This window comes from Aythya marila, assembly GCF_965140915.1.
Source record: "Aythya marila genome assembly, chromosome: Z".
NCBI lineage: Eukaryota > Metazoa > Chordata > Aves > Anseriformes > Anatidae > Aythya > Aythya marila.
This window is the reverse complement of record NC_139080.1, coordinates 50,254,135-50,279,751: the sequence shown is the minus strand read 5'-3', so window position 1 is coordinate 50,279,751 and position 25,617 is coordinate 50,254,135. Positions and strand designations below refer to the sequence as shown.

The 25,617-nt window shown below is 36.2% G+C and overlaps 1 protein-coding gene across 1 annotated transcript in view; it reads left to right on the top strand.

Moving 5' to 3' along the window:
* Positions 1 to 25,617, top strand: part of ADAMTS19 (ADAM metallopeptidase with thrombospondin type 1 motif 19) — a gene marked incomplete at its 5' end in the record, with an annotated part of 160,394 nt that overhangs the window by 92,871 nt on the left and 41,906 nt on the right. Inside the window, 7 exons of the mRNA XM_082784065.1 lie at positions 4,666 to 4,806; positions 5,974 to 6,124; positions 13,853 to 13,954; positions 16,244 to 16,374; positions 17,961 to 18,130; positions 23,460 to 23,587; positions 25,477 to 25,597. Coding sequence (XP_082640191.1) covers positions 4,666 to 4,806; positions 5,974 to 6,124; positions 13,853 to 13,954; positions 16,244 to 16,374; positions 17,961 to 18,130; positions 23,460 to 23,587; positions 25,477 to 25,597 — 944 coding nt within the window. The remainder of the gene's footprint in view (positions 1 to 4,665; positions 4,807 to 5,973; positions 6,125 to 13,852; positions 13,955 to 16,243; positions 16,375 to 17,960; positions 18,131 to 23,459; positions 23,588 to 25,476; positions 25,598 to 25,617) is intronic.

The window sequence follows — 25,617 nt, the reverse complement described above, 5'->3', positions numbered from 1 at the left end:
CTTCTTACCATAAACTCACTTGTCTTTCTCCCACATACACATGTTGTTGCTTTACTCAGGCATGAGGTTGAATGATCACAGCTGTTGGAGAGAGGAGCTTATACACAGAGAGGGCAATATGCCCAATGCTAGCATAATAAATTCTGTAGCAAAAGACAGAAGAACACCTTACACAGGCAGTTTCTCTGTTGCCTTTCTTTTAGTGAAAGGATGCTGTTTTCTCTTTCACATGGACAGTACATTAAGGAAAATACCATGATTATCAGTGTGAGCATTAAAATATTTGTATATCCTTGATTTTTAAATAAGAAATGTATATATATGCATTTCTTATTTATATATATATATATATATATATATATATAACATATACATATATGTTATTTTCTTGCTGGATAGAAAAGTGACACTGACTGTTCAGCTTGTTTTTTGCATAAATAAATGCAGATATGGTGAAACAGGAAGTCAAGTCTACTGCATATCTACCTTTATACAATCATGTACTTGATTGTCAGATAAAAGTATGCAGTTCTTACCATGCTGTAGAGGAAATCAACAGTACATATTACTGATTTCTGAGGATTTTCCAGAGCAGGTTCTGTTGGTCTTTTAGCAAACTTCTTACATACTCTCTAGTGATCTCATTAGTTGATATTAACATAATGACCTATACATCCCTTTTGAAGTCAGTGTTCTCTGATGGACAGAGGCTTTGAACAAGTGGTTATCACCACATGCTGAATATTTTGCTAAGTGTGTTTAATTTGTAAATGGGAATGTGTTGATGAATGAGCATGATGTATTCATGCAGACATTTTTGGAGTGTACGTGAAATTTGAAGTCAAATAGAAGCGTTACAAGTATAGGAGCTAAAATATTGGAAGAGGATTGGAGTTAGCTTTTTTAATAGTGTTTATGTTACACGTATACACGATTGCTATAAATTGGAAAGATTTTACCACGTTTCACATTAATAGACTTTTTTTTTTTTTTCTCCAAAACTCTTGTACTGAAAGAATGTACAGAATGATTCTGTGATGGTAGCTTATAAAATAGGATTGCACTGGTACATTTATGTAATGGTGATGGTGTAACTGTTTTTGAAACAATTAAGATCTTTATTCAGTTCAGTGTGGATTTCTCTTAATGATTTTACAGTCTAATAAAGTCTGAATCCAAGAAATGCTTTTCAGACTGGATGAAAAATAATTTTTACCAGATTTTTTTTTATTATTTTTCTATTAATATATAAATATGATAATTCCCACACTGAAGAATGGGAGCCATCCATTCTGTGATTCATGACTTCAACAACATTTTGAGAGCTTGTATGTTGTCAGTGATTTACTGTAAATCACAGTGCATGATACTGATAAATGACTTATTTCAAAATAGCAAAGTATATAAATAAAAAAACTGTAAGCCACATATATTTCTTCTGCAGTGAGCAAAACAAAGAGTTGTTAGAGTTTCTAAATGTTGGTTTTTTTCATAGTTCTTATGAATATTCTAGTTAGCATGGATATTCTTAGCCCCACACTATAAGAAGAACATTAGGGTGCTGGAGACTGTCCAAAGAAGGGCAATGAAGTTGGTGAAGGGTCTAGAGAATAAGTTTTGTGAGCAGCGGCTGAGGGAGCTGAGGTTGTTTAGCCTGGAGAAAAGGAGGCTTAAGGTTACTTATTTTTGTTTACAATTACCTTAAAGTAGGCTATGTTGAGGCAGGGATTGGGCTCTTCTCCCAAGCAACAAATGATAGGACAAAGGGAAATGACCTCAAGTTGTGCAAGTGGAGGTTTAAATTGCACATTAGGAAAAATTTATTCATTGAAAAGGTTGTGAAGTATTGGAACAGGCTGCACAGAGAAGTAGCTAAGTCACCATAGAACTAGACTAGACTAGACTAGACTAGAATAGACCAGAATAGTTAGCTAGAAGGGATCTAAAAAATCAATGCCTGAGTACTTCACAGCTAACCAAAAGTTAAAGTATATTATTAAGTGAATTATCCCAGTACCTCTTGAACACTGACATGAGGCATAAATCACCTAATAAGTTTCCAAAGCTTCCACCTTCTCTGGAAAGTCTGTTCCTGTGATTTACTATCCTCACAGAAATGACGTTTTCCCTAACGTCCAGTTGGAACCTCCTGTGGCAGAGCTGTTCTCACATGTCCTGCCATGGGTTCCCAGGTAGCAGAGGCCAGCACCTCCCTCTGCCCTTCCCCTCCTCAGGGAGTTGCTGAGCCATGAGGTTGCCTCTTGTCCTCCTCTTCTCCAAACTGGACAACCCAAGTGTCCTCAGCCTCTCCTCACAGGACCTGCCTCCAGCCTTTTGGCCAGCTTTGTTACTCTCCCCTTTCAAGTGTCTCAACACCCTTTCTACATTGTGGAGCCCAGAACTGCACCAATGCTACACAGAGCAATCGAATCATCCCTTCAGACTGGCTGGCTATGCTGTGGTTAATGCACCCCAAAATGCAGTTTGCTGCCAAATGGTTGGCTGGCAGGGCACACTGCTGGCTCATGCTGAGCCTGCTGTCAACAGCACCGCCAGGTCCCTTTCTGCTGAGCTGCTCTCCCTCCAGCCACTCCTGTTCCAGCCTGTGCCTGTGTCTGTGTCTGGCATTACTCACACTGCCCCAGGTGCAGAACCTGGCAGAACCTTTGCGGAACTCCATGCTGCTGATGTTTGCCCAATGCTCCCATCTATCTAGATCTCTCCACAAGCCTCTTGTCCCTCCAGAGAGCCACATCAGTATTGTCAGCAAACTTGCTAGGGATGCCTTCAACTCCTGCATCCAGATCTCTGATAACAGTGTTGAACAGACCAGGCTCTAGAATTGAGCCCTGGGAGATACTGCTAGTGACTGGCCACCAGCCAGATGTAGTCCCATTCACTACTGCTCTTTGAGTGCTGCCATTCAGCCAGTTCATCACCCAGCATAGCAGGTTCTTTTATATCTCACATTTGGATAATTTGACCAGAAGGATGCTGTGAGAGACTGTATCAAAGGCCTTATTAAAATCTTGTTCTTTCACTGCCTCTCAGTAGCACCCAGCACAATCTTCTCTGTAACTTTTCAAGGGACTGTTGTTAGACTAAGAAGTCTGTAGTTATGGACATCTCAAGTTTGGTATATAAGGCATTATGTATAAAAAGAAATAGTCACGTGTAGGAAGAACGTATGGAAAACATAAATATGTTTTTATGTAGATGTTTGTCCCTTCAGAAAATTTAGGCAAATAGAAACTGTGATTAAAGAGTTTAGCTTACTGTGGTTACACTCTTTGCAACTCAGAAAACTATCCCATTAAAGCAGGAGCAGGTGTTCCAGTGCTAAAAACTGTAGCATGTACTCTGATAAAAAATATAAATAAATAAAAAGTCTTGACATAAAAAGCCCCTACAAGGAATTTAAATTCATTTTGTTGGTAACACGATATTATACAGCTTGCAAAGCTTAATGTAAAAAGTTGATCTAGTCATTATTGGATTTGGGTATAAAGTGAAGGAAAAAAATCAGCTTGTGTGTTCAGTGATGGGTGGCAGGACTTTTTTGGCCTTTGGACACTACATTGTGATAAAATACGAAAAAGCACTCCATTTTTTTTACAGAAATAGCAAACTTCTATTCTTCCATCTTTGCAGCCTTCTGACTGTTCTTGACTGAGTTCATCAATACAAGGTTTAGAGTTTTATTCAGTAGAAGTTTTTGCTTTTCTGCAGGGCAGATTGGATGCAAAATTTGAGCACCACTTTGAATTTAGTGTTCTGGAGAGTAGTCATATGCTTATTTTTAAAAACACCTGAGAGAATTTTATTTGTTTCTCCTAATGCTAGTGGAGCATGCTTGCAGTTCGCTCCTTCTGAGCACTTTAAAAAGTTGTTTTTTTTTTTCAATTAAATATTTTTCCTCTTTTATATGTTAACAGTGAAGATGATACTGAATCTTCACTTTAGTTAAAGCAGCAGTGTGAAGCAGATTTGTACTAGAATTTTTAATTCCCTTGCAGTGCCCTATCAGAACTTACCCGGGTGCATATGAATGCTGGGTCTAGAACAGAACAGAACAGAACAGAACAGAATAGAATAGAATAGAATAGAATAACAACATAAATTGCTTCATCAATGTTATTTCTAACAGTAGACATGGATAAACACAATCAGGTAATTTTTCTTTAGTTGTGATAAAATGAACTAGTATGCATTTTACTGTTCTATAAAATTTCAGTCAACCATTTCCACGTGGAATTAAGACAGAATCATTGCCAACATGTAGAACGATTCCCCAATCTTAAAAACTAAGTTTCCAATGCTTTTGTTGCCCATTAGCAAGAAAAGTCCAGTTGTGCAATAGTTGTGCAGTTCTGAATATTCAAAAAGTTGTCCAAAGTACACAATGAACAGCTACAGATTAGAATTTAGTATTTCTCATCAAATGAGTGAAGCTTCACTTTTACCTTTCGGATGGTAGTCTTGTCCTTCAGACATGGTTATGTGTACTTCTATGAAAGGTATCATGGAGAAAAAAAAATCATACGTGTGATATACATAAGCCTTGTGATATTTTAGCATCTTGCAAGAATTTAACTTATAAACATTTTGAAAGCAACTTGTTATTTTGTTGTGCTTTGTTTTACTTTTAATAACTTGAAAATTCAGCATGGGAATAAACCACGACAATGACCACCCATCCTGTGCAGATGGTCTTCATATCATGTCTGGAGAGTGGATTAAAGGACAGAATCTTGGTGATGTTTCATGGTCCCGGTGCAGCAGGGAAGATCTGGAAAGATTTCTCAGGTATATCATTCAAGAAAAATAACTATTATGTGTCTTTTTCAAATAGTTGCAGTAAGTATCCTGAAATAAGTTTTCAATACTTTTTACCCCTTTTGTGGGAGATGGAACAGAAGTCCTGTTGATATAGCCCATCAAAATAATTTTCATCATGAACTAGATATTATTTTGCAAATTAAAATTTAGCTCTTTTCACCAATTATTCATACTTTTATATTTTATTGTATTAATATATATAATTATATATTAAATACGTTTATATTTCAAAATATATTAATATAGTGTGTATTGAAGAATGCTGGGCAGAGAATGGTCTCTATACATTATATGAATTCTTTGATCTATGCTGTGCCATTCAATATTTAACTATTCAGTTTAGTTATGATACATTAATTCTTTTAATTTACTATAAGATATCTGATAGGAAATAGTATGCCTAGAAACCAAATGACAACATTATTTTTCATGCTTTATCTCCAAATAGGATCTTGAATTCATGAATATATTTGTTGAGAATTTACTTACGACAGTAAAGCAGTCCCCAAATCTGTTTTATGATACTGATCTTCTATTAATAGAAGTTAGATTTGCAGTCTGACACATTTATACTGAATCTTGGCAGAAGTAAAATCTTCATAACGTGGTGCATTAAATAAGCTTAAGCATTTTCAAACCTTATGTTGTCAAGAGAAGATAGATTTTTGGCTACCAGCTCAGAAATATATGTATTTTAAATGTGTGTAGATAATATCTGAAAATATTAATTTTGAATTAATATGGGTGTGAAAAACAAGCTACATGTCTGTCAGGGCATTAGCAATAGTCTACTTATATATTATAGTTGTTCTAGTCTTTATACAAACCATAATCAGTTATGTAACATTGACAATAAAATGTTGTCCAGGGTTTTCCTGAAATTCGTAGTACTGCTGATTATTTATATTATCCTTCTTCAAATGTGCAACATCAGAACATACCATTAACTTCTATCAATTCAATTTGCATGGAGTCATTTCTTTGAATGGCATCCTAATGCTGATGAATAAAATAAAAAATATTGAATCTACATTCTTCTAATGTTTAATGCACATGTAAGTCAGCATGACAGTCAGACTCTTTGGGACTCTTTAGGACTGATTGCTTAGCATATCAATCTCTGCACATTGCCAGGTCAAAAGCCAGTAACTGTCTGCTACAGACGAATCCTCAGAGCCTCAATTCTGTGATTATTCCCTCCAAGCTCCCAGGAATGACATACACTGCAGATGAACAGTGCCAGATTCTTTTTGGACCAACTGCTTCTTTTTGCCAAGAAATGCAGGTAAGTATGGGTGTATACTTCAGAAAACGCATCTGCCAACTTGTTTTTCCATGAAAGATATTTTTGTGCACGTGTTTGAGGGAAAGCAAAGATAGCACCTTCAAAACTAATTTTACATTGTGCTTTCTGAAGTCAATGTAAACATTTTCATTTGTTTATCATGTAGTGCTTGCTCTAGATCTCCAGATATGCTGAGTCATGTCATACCATATTGCTGATACGCTCCTTGTGCTTTAGAAATAGAAGTTCTTATAGTCACCTCACTGCAGTGAATGGAATAGTTGTGATATATTCCAGTGGGACTGGATTTCATACGTAGCTTCTGTTTCATTATGCTTTGGGTATTCAACCTCCATGTTTAACCTTCAGTAACTTTCAGTGCCTGTGCTAGCTCAGAGTGAGAACAGTGGTGTTCGCTGGGATCTCTGTACAACTGAATATACCCTGACCCCAGCATTATCCCTTGTGAGCCCAGACAGAACTGTGCAGTGCAATGGGATTTCCAGTAATGAAGTGAATTTGCTGAGATGCCATTGCATTAAACAACATCACTATGTATTAATCTCAAGAAGACAGATTAACAATATCTTATGGCCTAATACTAGTAACATCTCATTGAAAAAGCATTTTAAAGATGATTTCAACACAGAAAAATTGTCCATCTTTAACATAGAGTGGTCAGATACTAGACATGTTGGATGCCCTTGAGAAGGTAGCAAATACAAGATGGGACAGAAAATGGAATTTCCTCCACAGGGAGTGTGGAATATGATCTGACAGAATGAGGGCTAGGAGGAACTGTGAAGTAAAATTTAAGCAGAGTTAGAGTGACAGAGAGTCTAGAAAGGTCAGGGGTATTTAAAATGAAAAGTATAATCCCTTACTCCTTTGGTTCTTCAGTCTTTATATTTTCAACTTGGATGTAGTACTCTTTCTTTAGCCAGTTTCAGTGTGACTGATCTTTATCCTCAAGTTTCTCAAAGGAAACACTGCAATACATGTGTGACTATGACAAGCTGAGAGGGTGTAGCTGAGAAAAAAGAGCTTTAAGTTTCTGGTTATTATTTTACTATCTTATTGAAAACATTTTTGCTCTGATAGATGAGCAGTAGAACTCAATAAAATGATTCTATAAATGTTCTTAGTTACTTTCTTGTTTCAAGAAACTTCCAATCTGTTTCTTGTTTTTTGAAACTTTGAAATAAAAGATGCAATTTCAATTTCTCATTCTCCATAGCCCTATTCAGAACAAGAAAATTTTATCCACTATTTCTTTTTAAGATGCTCGTTAGCAGGTAAAAGTATTTCAAAATTGAATTTCAAAACTAAATGATACTCAAACCTGGAGACTTGCTGTTGTATAATACCTCTATATGCTTTTCATTGCTCTGGACACTTTGCTTCTTTGTGTTTAGCTTGTGTTTAGCTTTAATTCAGGCTGTAAATCCAGGTACCGTGTTGGTCCCATACCTGATGCGTTTCATTTGCAGATACAGTAAATATACTTCTGTCAGGATACTGACTCTAGGGTTTCTTTGGTTTTTCATTATTATTTTAGAACTGTTAGGAAGTTAAATTTAGAATATTACCGTGGCAGTGCTGCAATTGTTTGCACAGAGAGTACTTTAGCTCTGGGTATCTAGTTGGTATCTAATTGCTCATTTCTAATCATTATCTTTTTTTTTTTCCTCTTATAGCGTTTTGTATGTAAGAATTAACATTACAATTAATACACTTACCATTTTTTTTTCTCAACTTGTTGAATGATAATATTAAAATCATTAATTTAGGAAAGTTGCTATGAAGTGTTAGTATTAATATACTATTGTAACTTAAATCCAAAGATATGTAGGCTTGCTTTGAAGAAAGAATATGATAATGTTGCAATACCATACAAAAGGTATTTTGAACAGTTCTTTTCTTCTAACCAACTGCAGGTTAATTCTTAGTCTTTTTCATAAACTCGGTCTGTTGCTTCATAAACAGAAAGTGAGAACTTCATAGCAATTTCTGTGAAGCAGGCATGGAGTTTTGCCAAAATCCTCTGCAAGACTGATAGCACTGAACTGGAAATCATACATGTATAAGCAAATACTAAACTACGATATGACTGCAATGCAAGTTCAAGGGACTTGGGCCTATTAGAAATTACATTAAAATGAAGAAAAGGGCAGAATTTAGAAAATCTGAAGAAGGCAGGATAGACCTTACACAAAGGTCTACTGCTGATCTCTGTAAAGCCACCCTGCTGTTTTTCCTCTGCATCTTCGTCTGAAAGTAAAATTTACACTCTCTCCTTGCCCCTCAACAACAACAACAACAAAAAAAAAAAGAATATAGATGTGATCCTCAGGCTGTAGACTTAAAGAGCTAGGCATAGCAAGTTGGGCACTGTGTTCAAATCTCCTTCTTTTGTTCCCTGCTGTGAGTCTTATATTTAGTGCTTCTATTTGGAAATTTACGTACCAGTATCCTAGTACAATTAAATAAGATTTCTGTGGTGAAGTGGGATATCAGAACAATGGACAGAACACAGGCCAAAGCCATCTTTCTCTTCCATGTTTCCCCTGCATATGAACAGAAAAAAAAAAATAAAAATAAAAATTTCCTTTTAAATTGTGCTTAGACTAAGCTATATGTACTTCCCAGAATCCTCCATGGGAAGGATAGTAAACCATTGACTATAAATTGACTATGAAACACCGACATTACTTTCCAACTGCAAATTGATGTTAGTAGCTATTTTTTATCATCTCCCTTTGTAACATAAGTATGTTACATGGAAATAATAAATATGTTGTATTTAACCTACCTAATAATTACATTTTACATGTTATAAAGGTGATGCAAAGTTGACTGTGCTGATTATTCTGACTGCCATTAAAGTCAACATGTAGGAGACTCTTCTACATCTAAAACCTTATTAGTACATCTGAACACATCCAGTTACATCTAAAAGTTACATCTAAAACTCCTTAGTAGGAGTAGTATTAATTTGTTGCAATAATTATTTCATTGTGCATTGGAGAACACTGAATTTTTCATGGAGTCCAAACTACTTGCTTTTATCACTGCATACTGTCTTCTACTCTGCTGGTAACTGGCAATTTACTGTGGTTACAGTTGTCCAGAAGCCAGGAAACGAGAGAAATGTACTCCTTGAAAGTTAATTTAAACTTCAGTAAATCCAGTAGTTTATCGCCCAAGTTTTCTTGTATATATTCTATTTGCTGAAGGGTTTGTGCACTTCTGTGTACAAGATAAATCATGAACTTCATCAGTCGTACATTTTTTCTGACTGTGAGATGGTTTGATAACTGGATTACATGTAGCCTTTCTCATTAAATGAGTATATTTTGTATGTAACAGCTATTCAACTTAAACAATTGAGTAATGATGAAAATATTTTTCTTTACAATTATTAAATAATCTACAAATATCATTGGTACAATCAATGTTGCATTTCCACTGAGATATAATTTTCTGTAAATTTTATTATACAACAGCACTTCAAGGTAATTTACCATCACCTTACATAGCAAACTCCAAGAAACACTGCAGATGACAATGATTATCCCTTGCTATCAAGAATTCCTTTTTATGGTATAATAGCTAAAGCAAAGGACTGAAGGCACCATTGAGGACCTACTCCTTTCTTTTCCTATGTGAGCCTCTTTTCCCCCTCCCCCCATTCCCTCTCCCTCCGCTTCCCCCCTTTATGAATGGTATCCAGACTTTTTTTTTCTTTTCATCTTTATTTCAAAGACTTCTTTTTCATACCCTAAGCAAAATTTATAGAGCCTGAGAAAAGTGTGAGTGGTTCTCAGGGTACAAGATTTATACCATGTCACCATGCTTATTTTGTAAGGGAGCCAAGTTTGCTTTTATGCCCATGACGTTTCACAAAAGAATCAATTAGACCCTAACATTGTTTCACATAACAGATAGTGAGATCATGGCCCAGAAGTAGTTCTTGGTGATTAAATGAGATTGTAGAACTTGACAATTGAATATAATTGTTGAACTATTAAATGCTGGCTTTTAAGATTAAAGTCCAGGATGTGAATGCTATCTAGTCAGTTCCACTAAAACAATTCCTGTTATAACACAGCTGTGATCTTTGCAAAGTAGTAGGAGACTGGTTATATTTCATGGTGATTTTTAAGGCATTTCAGGGAAAGATCACAATGAAAAGAATGAAAGTCATGGAAATATTATAGCCCTGGTGAAATATCCATCCTCATATCCAACACCACATTTTAAACAATCTTGACTTTGCACAAATACAGTTCTGAAATGCTCATTTTGTCTCCAGTCCTTCCTTTCAACTGGATCTTCTTTCCAGACGCTTATATGATTGGAAAAGCATCTCTATCATGCACACAGATCTCCTTCAGTCCTTCAATTTAAAGAGCCCCTGAAAAAAAATTGTTGTTTTACATTGTGACTTTTTTGTTATACTTTACTAGTTTTTATTGTTAGAAACTCATGATTAACCATTAACTCATTCTTACAGAAAACAAACAAAAAAAATAATTCATGTGTGCTTGGCGATATTTTGTTTTCTGGTATATATACACAGATGTATTTTACATATTGCTAATGGTCTAATGTCATCAGTATAATTTTATCACTTCCAACAACTTGCATTTGCCTTGGTTAGTCTAAATAATTGTAATACCTGTTGTACTGTGCTTCTGATAAATACCTAATGAACCTCTGTGAATGTAACTATACAGTTTTTGATTGCATGAAACATTTTTTTTCCCAGAGGAGTAAATATTTCTTATTTAGAAGTTTGTGTTTTGATGTTGGTGTGACTGTAATATTGATAATGGCATCTACTGGTTTACCAGTCAGCAGCACTGCAGATTTCTACTGAAGATGTTAAAGTGTGCATCATTGTTTTTGTCCAATTACATGTAGAAATCCACAGGAGACAAAAGTTAAATGGTAACAGTAATGTTTAGATCTCTTGCTTCTGCAGCAGGAGCACAATTAGAGGAGTAACTAAGGAGTGTATCTGGCATTTGACTAAAATGGAAAGCCCAGAAGAAAATATGAGTCATCCTCCAATTTTAATAATTCCATGTCTCCATTTTCTTGGGTTTGGGGAATCTCAAAGTCTAGGGTGAAATGTTATAGTAGTATCGAATGCATATTTAACAAAGTAGTGAAGAGTGTTTTTAGAGTACAGTTCATTCAAAGCTCAGAGATATTTCTAGCTGGGGGAGTTAGATTCATGGATCATAAAGAGGTGGTATAAAAGTATTTGCAGAGACATGCAGATGTATACAGAGCACATTAGCAAGTCAAGCATTTTGATTTGATTGACTTTGCAAAGCTCAAGTGCATCTCTGTGCTTAGGCACCCAAGTCCTTGTAAATCTGGCTTCACATTTTAAGAGGAGAAGAATTTCTTCTGGATTTGCAGCAGGAGTTTAGCACAAGATTAAAAAAAAAAAATACGGAAGTATGTTTTAATAGATAACATAAAGGAAAAATTTAACATTATTTTTTGAAAACCTGTATGAGTTTTCTTCAGATGTAGTCATCAGTCATTGATGAATGAAGACATGGGAATAGGATTTATTTTATTTTACATTATTTTATTTTTGAATTAGGAAAATTAAATTAGCATGTCTTTGTCTCAGTGAGATTGAGTTGTGGCAAAAGTGTAGTCAATCAGTTCACATTTGATGTAGAAGCAGTTATCCCTGAACATCTGATACTGTCTAGTCTGTACCATCTTCTGAAACTGGCCCATAAATCCAATTGCTAGGTTTTATTTCTCAGATTTATCTTAGCGTGTTTAAAAACCACTTTAGAAACAAATGCTCTTTCTCCCCTGAACAAGGGCAGAATTACAGTTTAATATTTGAAAAATATTTTTTTTTTAGAATTTTTCCAGGTGCAGGGTAGATGTTCTGTAGTTATATTTTATGTTTTGCATAGACTATCTGTTTTCTCCTCAGTTCAGCTTCTGCACGAAACTGTTACAAAATGAATCAGGAGTGAGTCTGACTGCTGCCATCCTGACTTTTTCTGTTCAGTGCTTCAGCCCTCTGGAATCTAAAAACTTTTAAAGCTGATGTTACAGACATTTTTACATACAAGACTCCCACTAGAACTGTCCTGTTTCCTTGGTTCAGACACAATCTTTTATTGAATTATGTTTCCTGTGCAGTAAGACTTTTTTCAAGGTAGCATAAGATTTGTCACACAATTTTCATGCATAATGTAAAATGAACAGAGACTCCTAGAAAGTTTACCAATGTAACAAATCATTTCAGCTTTTTATAAAGCACGTCTTCTGGCAGCCCAGGGTTCAAAAAAAAATCTGCTGTTCTTTACCTTTTATGCTTCCTGTGACCCGACTCCCTCCCACCTCTGCTGGATCCTTTCTTCTCCTCTTTGGGGGTTACTATGCATATCTGAGAGGGAAATCAATCTGTACATTCAGGCCTTGAACCATACCCGAGTGGCCTCTCTTCATGTCCACCCAGTTTCCAGGTAAGGGTGTAACAAAACAGAGAGAAGTCATGACAGAGTCATGGGAGAAGGAGAGATTTTTAGAGGAAAGTGGGGAAAATTGACAAGGAAACCTGGGGAAATATGTGCCAATATACTGCAAGGCTGTACTTGCTTTTGAAGAAGGTAAAACTATGTTTTTGTGATGCTCAAGACTGACAGAATAAGCAGCTTTTCTTTCCACCTCTAAAATTAACTACTGACTAGCATTCTTCTCATCTGCCTTCCCCTTCCCCACAAAAATATTTCAGCCTGATTTGTCACCTTACTTTGTATCTTCTTTGTGGATGTCAGGCTTGATTTACTTTTGAGATATTTCCAGTGTAATGAAAATTATGAATCATTGGAAGAGCCTAAGGTAGCAGCAGTCACTGTGGTTGTATGAACAAGGGGGATTTGGACACCGTAAAGAAACCTCCAAGTTTCTTACAAACACATTCCTGCAATCATAGATCATAGGTCTATATGATAGATCTATGATATAGATCATAGGTCTATATAGCTGCACAAAGACTGATTAAACCTTATATTTATAAATCAATTCATTTTAAAACCTTGCCTCTTAATGCTCGTGACAGTGCTGTTTTCTCCCTTTAAGATAAAATGAATGAACACTAAATACGTGAAAACGTGAACTTATTTTAAAAAATAGTTCTCAGAAATCTCCAAATGTTGTTAATAAAGAATTACATCCCTTTTACTTACCTGTTTTTAAAATGGTGCTAAGGAGCTCGTTTTTATCCAGGCATACTGCTCTGTTTCCTGACTCGTGTTCTAACAAATAGAAACAGAATCTTTTAGATTCTGTTTAGGCCACTTTTTAGACTTGGCACTATCACACCTCTTCCAGTCCCTGGTGGAGTGCATCTGCACATTGGCATCTTGACAACACTGGGTAGAATTTTTCCGATATGCTTTGTCAGATCTGGAGTATGCAAAGACTATGACCTCTAGGGTTAGACTTAAGGAATTCATCCCCCTATCTGTCAACACTCTAGCTTGACTTGTTACATTAGCCATTCATTAGTAGAAGTCAAAGCAGAATTTGCATGCTTTGATTTCTGTTCATGTTTAACCTACCTTTAAGCATACTTCAGTACTATAAAATTGATAACTTTATTTAAAATTACTGGATTATGTGTAGAAAGTAGTTTTGTGTAAAACAGATTATGTACTTACCTGTGTATTTGGCTTTCAGCATGTCATATGCACTGGGTTGTGGTGTAAGGTGGAAAGTGAGAAGGAATGCAAAACTAAACTGGATCCACCCATGGATGGAACAGACTGTGACACTGGAAAGGTATTTTTGTTTTTTTTTTAATTGCAGAAGTGGTAAAGCAATATAAATTATACTGAACACCTGATATTTAAGGAAAAAGAAGGATAAATCTTTGCATTTTTTTAAAGTTACTGCTTACCTCAATTATCATGGGAATTATACATGCATAGTAAAACTATATGTTCTATATTAGAAAGTATAGACATGGTACAAAAAAGTACTTTTCGCTACAAGCACTTATATGTTTAAAAAAAGCCAAAGCCACAGATGTTTTAATCCTTACACTGTTTTATTTCAAACTTATTTTGTTTTCATATTCTATTTATGAATGGAATGCCATTGTTTCATTGCTTATTGTAAACAGAAACATAAGCTTTCAGAGATATAAAGATCTTGGCAAAGATTTCAGATTTAGTAGAAATACAGAAGGAATCAATACAGATTTGCAATTTAACTTTTTAGGATAAGCTTTGTAAAGACTTTCTTACAATGTCAGTACATCTAAAAGAGTCATTATGTGTCATATAAATGTCATTAGAAGTAAGACATCAAAGAGAAATTAAATGATCACCTGAAGTCAGACTTAAATTAAATGTTGTCATTCAAGAGTTTTCATGTTTGAACAATCACTATCATGTGTGTATGTAACTGTAAATGAAGATAAATAAACTCAAATAGATAACAGAGGAGGAGTATGCATATATCTTGGGATTTTCATGATATTGTGCTGACAGCAGTCTCCCACAGGAGTGATTTCCTCTTTTAGTCATATTCACCAAGGACTGTCATCATCCCCCCCCTCCCACCCTAAAGTGAACAAATCAATCAAGTAAGGTAAATTTTCATGTGGTATCATTTTACATACTGAGGAAAAAACAGGCTTTATTCATTTTCATATCTCTAAAAGTGTTACACTTGCTCTGATTTTTTGATTCTTGTAAATTTATATAGCTGATATTTTGTCTTGAGTCAGCATTTTGAAAATCATAGACATACCTTTTGTTTATGGTTATGTTCTTTTTGCTAATGCTAGTGTACCTGTGGTAGGGAATAAGAAAGTTACTCATTAAAACCCAAAATTTTCCATTGTAAAACCATTGCCATCTCAAACTGGACACCTAAAATTAGCGTGCATTTTGAACGTTATTGTCTGTACCTTATTAATTCACTTGCAAAAGGTGATAATAGCACCTAATTGCACAGGACACATTCATAAAATTTATGGTCATAATTATGAGAGCATTATGGTATGGTAGTAACATGAGTCCTAGAAAGTCTGTGAGGAAGGTAACACCATTCTCTTGTAAGGATTAAATAACTAATAAGTGTTAGAAAAAGTACTGATTCTATTTAGGATTGATGAGTTCTGTTCCAGGCTGCAGGGATACCTTTTTATATCTAGCAGTAGAAAATTAAGCAGAGATCACTGAAACATCTCAGAGGATTAGATGGGATTCTTCTTGTTTACTTGATATCTGTCCAAGATGAGCTTCAGATTACAGAAGTCATTTGTTTTAGTTTCTTCGATTGTGGAGATGGAGTATTCTTGTCTTGTATTCTTACTCTTAGGATCTTAGGAAGTGATTTACTTTGTCTGGTTTCAAGCTTATTCCAGCTCTGTTATTTTGTAAGTCAAGAATTTGTGAGCACCCCTCACACCCTATATCAGGAGGATGCTATCACTGAAGAAAAGTCCATTTTGCCTACTGTATCTGAAGGAATATCTCTAAAAAATATGAGCATTTATACATGATATGGACATAGGCTACAGAACATAACATTGAATAGTTGGATAGTTTTTGAGTGAGAAATTGCTGTTATCTTGGGAAATCATATATACGTATACAATTATTGAGGTGATATTCTAAAGTTCTTTAAATGTCAGAAATTCAGTTAAATTTCTCAGCACTACTTTATGGAGGCTTTAATTCCTCTGTCTTTGAACACAAGTTATGAATAAACTCTCATTTTCTCTCATAGTATAGTTACAACTTATAAATTACTATGCCACTTTATTACACAACTTACACAATTATATAATTATACATGTATATTTATAATATACATTATATATAGTACTATATAATATATATATTATACTATATATATATAGTGCATATATATAATATATATACTATATATATAGTACTATATAGTACTATATAGTACTATATATATATAGTACTATATATATATTATATTTTTTTACATATGTGTAAAAAATTTTATATATGTACATATATATATATATATATTATATTTTTTACATGTGTGATGATTTATTTACCTAAGAGCTGAATTTTCATCTAGTGGTGTAAGGCTGGAGAATGCATCAATCGGACTTCTTTTACGGAGCATATGGAGGGGGAGTGGAGCACGTGGAGCACTTGCAGCCGTACTTGCAACACTGGAATCAGCAGTCGACAGCGCAAATGTCCTGGGTAAAAATAAGTTCAGGCTTCCATTGCTGTTCATCTGTATTTCTGAACAGAATTTAAATCTTTATGTTAGAGAAACCCATTCAGATATAGTTGTTCTAGACACAAGCAAGTAATTTTTTATGAATACTCAAAAAGACATAAGAGAATAAGTATTCATTTTTTTTTTTTTATTGCATAGCAACATTATTTTTCCATTTTTCTGGTTTTCTCAAAATCTTAGGTTATGGGAGAACACAACTTTTACTTTAAGCTTAACCTGGAGAAGAAACAAAAAATTAGATCCATAGTTTTTGACTTGCAGAGTCAGTACATAATTCTTGTTTTTACTTTTTATTTATTTATTTATTTGTTTGTTTATTGGTGGTGGAGAAAATTGTCTTCTGTATCATTTGGAGATCCAGGGAATTGCAGCTTGTACAAAGAGATCTTTTTTTGCCAGTTTTTCAGGCAGTTAGAATATCTAATATCTAGAGTATCTATAGAAACAAGATATAGAAACTTCTTTTCTTCTGAAAATGAAAACCTTGTTCCATTGGGGATAAAGAGATTTTTACCACTGACTTGAATGGTGTATAACTATATCTCATTAGCCAGATAAAATATGCTTTCCTTTTATTACTGAGCACCACATTCTTCTGTGGTTCACTTACACAATGAGAAAAAATGGAAAAATAGGCAGAGAAGTGGGTACAGGCTACAGTAGGTAATTAATGCAGAGTAGAATAGTGTAGAGCAGAGCAGAATAGGTGATTTACAAAAATAGAGTACAAAAATGAAAATGAAGGATGAAAGACAATATAGTAGATTGGGGGGGAGGGGAAGATGACAAAAATGATGAATTAAAAGCAAGAAGTTTGCATAATGAAACATGAGGAAAATTTGTAAATGGCTGTACAAAAGAGTAGTATTTTAACAGAAACCTACGATAAGCAAAATTCTGTGTTTCCTCCTACCTAAATGCCACTTTCAGAATCATGTCTAAAATCTATTTGTAGAATTCAGTAACATCTTAATTTCACTTTAGTACATTTTTCTACATAAGATTCCCAATAATTAGTCCAGTTTTCAGAATTCACTATTCTTTTGCCTTTTTCATTAACACCTGTAAGAACAATTTGTGCAACCAGAAAGTAACAGTGAATATGAGCTTTGTAACAATTAAATTAAAAAAAAAAAAAAAAGAGAGGTAGCAAATCTGAAGTAATACAGATATGTGCTTTCACTGGCACCTCAGTCCATCAAGAGAAAAATCATTTGAACTGTATCAAAACTGCAGCTGAGGTTCTGCTAATGGAACACACCAACTAACCCTAGTACTTCTTTGGGGTCAAGTGTAAGATATGATTTATTATCATAACTTGACTCATATTAATAATACTCATTATCTGTAATGTAATAGGTCCAAACAGAAGTCAAATATGTTTTTTTCTGTGACTTTGATTTCTTTCTGAGTGATTTCTTAATATTGTATGGCAGCAAAATACCGCCATTTAAATTGAATTTGTGTATGACCTAAGTAAGTTACACTGTAAGTCTGACAAAACATTACCAACAATAAAGCATGATATTTATGCCGTCTTTTGTAGTCTAGGCATTGAAGGAGAGTGTCACGGTCCCATGATGCAGTATAAAATATGCGAAAATCCTTCTTGTCCTGCTGGTGTGCCTGCCTTCAGAGACTGGCAGTGCCAGGCTTTCAGTGTCAGATCTTCATATCAGAAGCACGTGCACCAGTGGCAGGCTGTGATCGATGATGGTAAGTGTAGGCCATTCCCAACTTGTTATGATATATTTTATCTAATAAACAACAACAACAATAATAATAAATAACCAAACAATAACACACACACAAAGAATTAAGGTTGGAAAATGGTTATTTTGTGACATTAGCAGAATTGTAAGAACTAGTAATAAAGAAATTCCTGGAATGACACAGAATTACTGTAAGTATGTGTTACCATATTTTAAGCAGTTCTTTATCGCCAGTTATATTTTACTCTTGAAATAAATTATCAGAAAACATTACAAATCACAGATTTGGCTGAATCCTGAAAAATATGATCACAAACTTATTTTAGTATATATAGTTAAAAAAAAAAGAATAAGATTTCTTTTGGTACTAATCTTCTGAAGAAAACACAATGAAAACTTGTCAGTTTTCATGAGGCTTGTATGTTATCTCATATTCAGAGTAAGGGGAACTCTCCATAGGTACTTATCTGGTGAACCAGTTTGGCTTTGTTTTACTAAATTTCATTTTAGTAAAGAAACACATGATTTATATCCTAAAGGATAAAGAGTTTTCAGCCTGACTTAAAATGACTAAGTCATCTGATGAAAAATCTTTACAGTCTTCTATTTCCTGTTGAGGGTTATGGATGGTTGTTTCATCTAAGTTTGTTCTTAGAAACCATGTAGTCCTAAGCTGTCCTCCAGGAAACACAAAACTAGAGACCAGTGAAAGAATTCCAGTGCTACAGAAACCCATTGCTCCCAAATTCATACTTTTTTGTCTTATTGACATTTACTGGAGCCTAATTGCACACCATATCCAAAGTAGTTGCTGTGTTTAAGTAAGGTCACCTATAGTATGTTGAAGTTATCTAGTGTTGTTGATTGATGAGATGGTCCTGAGGGAACTGGTATATGCAGTTGCTGAGCCAGTACTGGTCATATCTGAGAAGCTATGGCAGTCCAGTGAATTTCCCACTGACTGGAAGAGGCAGAACATAACCCCCATTTTTAAAAAGGGAAGAAAGGAAGGCCTGGAGAACTGCAGGCCAGTCCATCTCACCTCTGTTCCTGGCAAGATCATGGAGCAGATCCTCCTGGAAACTACACTAAGGCACATGGAAAATAGGGAGGTGATTGGTGACAGCCAGCATGGCTTCACTGAGGGCAGATTGTGTGTAACAAATTGTGCCTGGTATAGTCTTCTATACCAGGGTTAGAGCATTGGTGGATAGGGGAAGAGCAACTGATGTCATCTACCTGGACTTGACACTGCCCCCCTTGATATCCTTGCCTCTAACCTGGAGAGACATGTATTTGATGAATGGACCACTTGGCAAGTAAGGAAATGGCAGGATGGCAGCATTTAAAGAGTTGCAGTCAACAGCTCAAATTCCAAGTGGAAATCAGTGATGAGTGTTGGACTTCAGGGTTCAGTATTGGGACTGTCACTGTTTAACATCTTTGCTGGTGACATGGACAGTAAGATCAAGTGCACCCTCAGCACATTTGCCAATGAAACCAATCTGTGTGCTACAGCTGATATACCAGAGGGAAGAAATGCCAGGACATGGACAGGCTTGAGAGGTGGGCCCATGCAACTCTCATGAAGTTCAACAAGGCCATGAGAGAGTCACAGAATCATAGAATGCTTTGTGTTGGAAAGAACCTGAAAGATAACCTAGTTAAACCCCCCCTGCCACACCTCCTACTAGATTAGGTTGCCTAAAGCCACATCCAGTCCGGTCTTGAGCACTTCAAGGGAGGGGGCATCCACAAATTATATGGGCAACCTGTTCCAGTGTCTCACCACCCTCAGAGTAGAGGGTTTCTTCCTAATTACTATTCTATATCTACCTTCATTTAGTATAAAACCATTACTATCACTACACTCCCTGGCAGAGTAACTCTCCTGCTTTCTTGTAGGCTCCCTTTAGTTACTGGAAGGCAACTATACAGTCTCCCTGGAGCCTTCTCTTCTCCAGGCTGAACAACTCCAGCTCTCTCAGCCAGTCTTCATAAGAGAAGGTGCTCTAATTGTCCTCATGCTCTAATTGTCCTCAGTGCTCTAATTGTCCTCATGACTCTCCTCTGGACATGCACCAACAGGTCCATGCCCTTCTTGTTCTGGTGGCCCCAGAGCAGAGACTCTGTGGGGGGTCTCACAAGAGCAGAGTAGAGGAAGAGAATCATTTCCCTCAACCTGCTGGCCATGCTTCTTTTGAAGCAGCCCAGGATACGGGTGGCTTTCTGGGCTGCAGGTGCACATTGACAGCTCATGTTTAGCTTCTCAGCCCTCCTCAGGGCCACTCTCAATCCATTCTCTGCCTGGTCTGTATTTGTGCTTAGGATTGCCCCAGCGAAGGTGCAGGACTTTGCACATGGCCTTGCTGAACTTCATGGGGTTTAAATGGGCCCACCTCTCAAGCCTCTCTAGGTCAGTCTGGATGGTATCTCTTCCCTATAGCATGTCAACTGCACTACAAAGCTTGGTGTAGTCAGCAAAATTACTGAGGGTGCTCTCGATCTCACTGCCCATGTTACCAGCAAAGTTGTTAAACAGCACTGGTCCTAATACTGACTGCTTAGGAACGCCACTCATCATAGGTCTCCACGTAGACATTGGGCTGTTGACCGCAACTGTTTAAGTGTGACCATCCAGTCAGTTCCTTACCCCCTGAGTGGCCCATCCATCAAATCCATGTCTCTCCAGGTTAGAGACAAGGACATCATGGGGGACAGTGTCAAATGCTTTGCACAAGTCCAGGTAGATGACATCAGTTGCTCTTCCCCTATCCACCAATGCTGTAACCCCATTGGAGGTGGCCACCAGATTTGTCAGACATAATCTGCCCTCAGTGAAGCCATGCTGGCTGTCACCAATCACCTCCCTATTTTTCATGTGCCTTAGTGTAGTTTCCAGGAGGATCTGCTCCATGATCTTGTCAGGTACATAGGTGAGACGGACTGGCCTGTAGTTCCCCAGGTCCCTTTTTAAAAATGGGGTTATATTCTGCCTCTTCCAGTCAGTGGGAACTTCACTGGACTGCCAAAATTTCTCAGATGTGATGGGCTTAGCAACTTCATTCACCAGTTCCCTCAGGACCCTTGGATGCGTCTCATCAGGTCTCATTGGCACCTTCAGAACTTGTGCACCTTGAAGTTCTTTAGCTGGTCTTGAACCTGATCTTCTCCTGTAGTGTGAGGTTCTTCATTCTCCAAATCCCTGGCTTTGCCTTCTGGGACCTGGGCTATGTGGCTGGAGCTTTTTCTGGTGAAGACTGAGGCAAAAGATTCATTGAATACTTCATCTTTCTTCATATCCCAAGTAACCAGATATCCTGTTTCCTTCCAGACAGAGACCTGATTTTCCCTGGTCTTTTGTTTTTGATGTACCTACCTATAGAAGACTTTCTTGTTGCCCATGATGTCCCTGGCCAAATTTAATTCTAACAGGGCTTTGGCTTCCCTAACCTGATCCCTGCTATTCAGGCTATTTCTCTGTATTCTTCCCAGGCTATATGTCCCTCCCTGCTTCTACCCTCTGTAGGCCTCCTTTTTCTGTTTGGCCAGGAGCTCTTTGCTCATCCATGCAGGTTTCCTGGAGTTTTTGCATGACTTCTTCTTTGCTGGGATGCATCACTCCTGAGCTTGGAGGAGGTGATCCTTAGATATTAACCATCTGTCTCAGTTTTCTTTTCACTTTTCCCTCCAGGGCTTTGTCCCATGGTACTCTACCAAGCAGGTCTCTGAAGAGAGCAAAGTCTGCTCTGCCATAGTCCAGGATACTGATATTGCTGTGATTTCTACAAATTTTTGTCTCTTTGATTTTAGTGTCCTTACAAAATTTTTAGGTTGTAAATCTTGATAAGGTGTTCCTTTGAAAAATGCTTATACATGCTGTTCTTAAAGCTACCAGGTGACATTCAAATTCCATTTTAAGCAGTATAACAGGAATGCAGCATGCACAAACTCAGGCTGAGGCTAATGCTTCTGAACTGGAGATGGCTGTGTCTGACAGGCTGGCAACAGAGATCACAGATCTTTTTGTACCTTCCCCCAGAGATACTCAGAGGCTGTGTTGATTTTAGTGTATTAAATGTGCCCAGACCACTCTCTGATGTGAGCTGGTAGAGAATGCCTGTGTCCACACTTCTCAGTTCTTTGGCACTCTGAAAAGGATGATGACATCCAAACAGCTTTTTGGAAATGGTCCTTTGCAGGTGGCGATTTCCAGTCTAGACCCAGCTAATGCTAGTTGGCACGGGTGAAAAATGTGCCATGGAGTGTTTTGCAGTTTAACTGTATAGACAGTAGAGTTCCAGTGCCCTTGAATGTTTCCTGGAACTGTTTAATTTACTAATAAAAATGCACTCCAGGAATCTAAAAGTCAGCATGAAGTCAGAGTCATGTAGGTTGTGTCCAAGTGAAATCAGTTTCAAGTTCAGGATTGACATTATCCTTTCAAAAATCTGCAAAAGCTTGGGAAGAAGTTCTGAGTTAGTACACTTGTGATTAAAGATATAAAAAAGTTATGTAATTTTGTACTTGGTTGACCACTGACAGGAGACTTTATTTTATTTTATTTTATTTGTTATTACTTTGGCAGTGGTGAAGCAAACTTCATTATTTATAAATGATGACCCTGAGGATACATGGGGTGAGGATACCCCATGGATACATAGGATATGATTACTTTTTTATTCTTTTCAAAATGAGAAATGATTTGCAGAATGCTGTAGAAATGGTTTTCAGAATGCTGTAGAAATGCAGTAGAAAATTGCCTGACCTTGGTAAAGATGTTGGACAGAATGTGTTCAGTATTTAGTCTTTTTTTTTTTTTCCTTTTTTTTTAATATGGATTTTGTAAATCCGTATATTTTTCTTCCCAGGGTGTTTCAGTTACTTAATTTTTTTCTCTTTGACCTGCATAGTTATAAAATCTGGAAAGTGTTAAGTTTCTTTTTTAACCAATATTTATGATCTGCCAGAAGTATGGTAGAATGAAAGTATAGATTACAACCAAAATATTCCAACAGCTGTAATGTGCATATTCTTAATTGTAACAATGAACATGACATGAGTACGATGTAGGCCAAGTTTATAGCACAAGTATGTTCTAGCAGGAAAAAGAATTTGAGTTCTTCAAACAGATGAGAAAAGGATCAAAACTGCTGTGTTTTTTTCACTGTATCTAAGATATCTTTTTATGCTAACTTAGATCCATACTGTGAAGATAAGCATATGTTAGTTTTAAAATACTGTTGATAATAATTTTCTATTTGTTACCTGACCTTTTGTGAACTCATTTATTTATTTTATTTATTTATTGTTTCCATCAATTGCTACTACAGAAAAACCCTGTGCCTTATTCTGTTCACCGGCTGGAAAAGATCAGCCCATTCTTCTAACAGAAAAGGTGATGGATGGGACTTCTTGTGGCCAGCATGGGTTAGATATCTGTGCAGATGGTAGATGCCAGGTATGAGTTACTCCTTTAGAAACTGGATACATATGCACATGGATGCAGGTGCATACATTTGTTATGCATATGTGCTATTTCTTTGATGGAATGTTGCAATATGCATGACCAAGACTGAATGTCTCTCTATGTACCATACAAAAATATTTTAAACTCTTTTCACTTGCAACACAGTACCTGAAGTAACTGAAGTTTTAGCTTCAGGAATGTGTCTCTCTGATATGGCTGATTACAAGAAACTGCAGCAGATTGGAGCATAAGTGTTACTAATTACAACTTCGATAGATGAGGATGTCGCAGCCTTCAACAGGCTGGGAAATTTTGCTATGGCATGTGGATATGTGTGCTTAGTTCTGTCAACAGTACAAAATTTTACAGCTAAATAAACCAAAGAAACTGAATTGCAGATAACTAAAGTAGGGTGCTTCCGCTATTCATGGTCCTGAGAATTCGTTTGGTTCATAGAAGTTCTTTTGTCTCTTTTACAGTGCCTCACATGGAAACTCTTTCATATGAAAATCCCACAGAGCTGTTTATTTCCTTGGTCCGCTTACCATTGCACACCTTGAATTAAGCAGAAACCTTTAACACAGAAATGATTTTGCTAGATACTATAATAACTTAAGTAAATTGTAGATGCATGCATGCATTTATATATGCATACAAATGCATGTATGTGTATAATAAGTCTCGAGTGACTGAGCACGTGCAACATGTATGCACTTAAGTACTTCATTGAACTGGAGTTTTTGCTCATGAGATAAAAATTAGAGTTTTAATCACAAAGATGATGTATAACCCACCTTTTTTTTCTTGAAAAAAATATCTTTTATTATCCACTTTTTGCATCTGTCTGGCTGATAAAGCCAAAAAATAATAATAATAATAACACTACTAAACCGGTTTCTTGGCATATGAAGAGGCAGAGTATTAATGAAATTTGAATGTTTAATTTATAAGATCTTTCACATTTAACTTGTCTGTTCAAACAGATGAGGAGAGACTTATGGTCTACAGCTGTGGAGTTAAATATTTAAATCTTGCAGATATACCATTTTAGATACACAGGTCTTTGAACACTTATGCCTTAAAACATATTTTAAATTCTATGTATTTTATTTTAAAGTGGAATCACTAATAAGAATTGTATGCATAGAGAGAAGTAACAATCTTCATATGCTTGGAAATGAGCTGATCTTTAATAGACTACAGTTTCTGTTGTTATGGGAATTCTTTATTTCCTTTTTAGCGTAGCTTTTACCTTCACCATTTATGTTGAAAATGTGTTTAAGTTTTATTGGTTTTATCAGTGCACGAGATTACTTTGTGATGTCTTCTCTCATCTCTAAAAAGTTTTTATTTAATATCAGGCCAATACATGAAATTAACTCTATTTCTATTGTCAGGCTAGCAGTGATTTTTAACAATAGAAATACATTTAAGATAGTAACGTGAAAGTGCTTGAGTAAACACTATTTGTTTCAAACCAAATACTTTTCCATAAAGCACATATAAATTGTGTATAAATCTTTCCTTAGGTGGCACTTTACCATTATGGGAGTGGCAAAGAATCTGCTGTATTTTGAATCAAAAGCTGCGCAAGTTGCAATCACTGGGCACTAAAGCCTATTCAGTGCTTTGCACAGTAGCCCATCCATCAGTGCCAGGAAATGCCAGAGAGAGGTGGGAGCACATGTGTGTTCCTCTTAGAAAGCAGCTAATATTGTTGGCTAACCATATAAGAAGACAGAGTGCAGCAATCTGAGGAAGCCTAACATCAATGCTGGGTCACAATGATTAGGTCATCTTGAACAAGATGCCCACTCATAAGTGCAGCCTTATGAAAAATGTGGCCTGTTTCTCAATAGCTTTATTTTCTTCTCCCTTAGAAATTTGGCTGTGATGGTGTATTAGGATCTCTGGCTCGTGAAGATCATTGTGGAGTGTGCAATGGTAATGGAAAGTCATGCAAAGTTATTAAAGGTGATTTTAACCACACCAGAGGAGCTGGTAAGTTCATCTACTTTGTA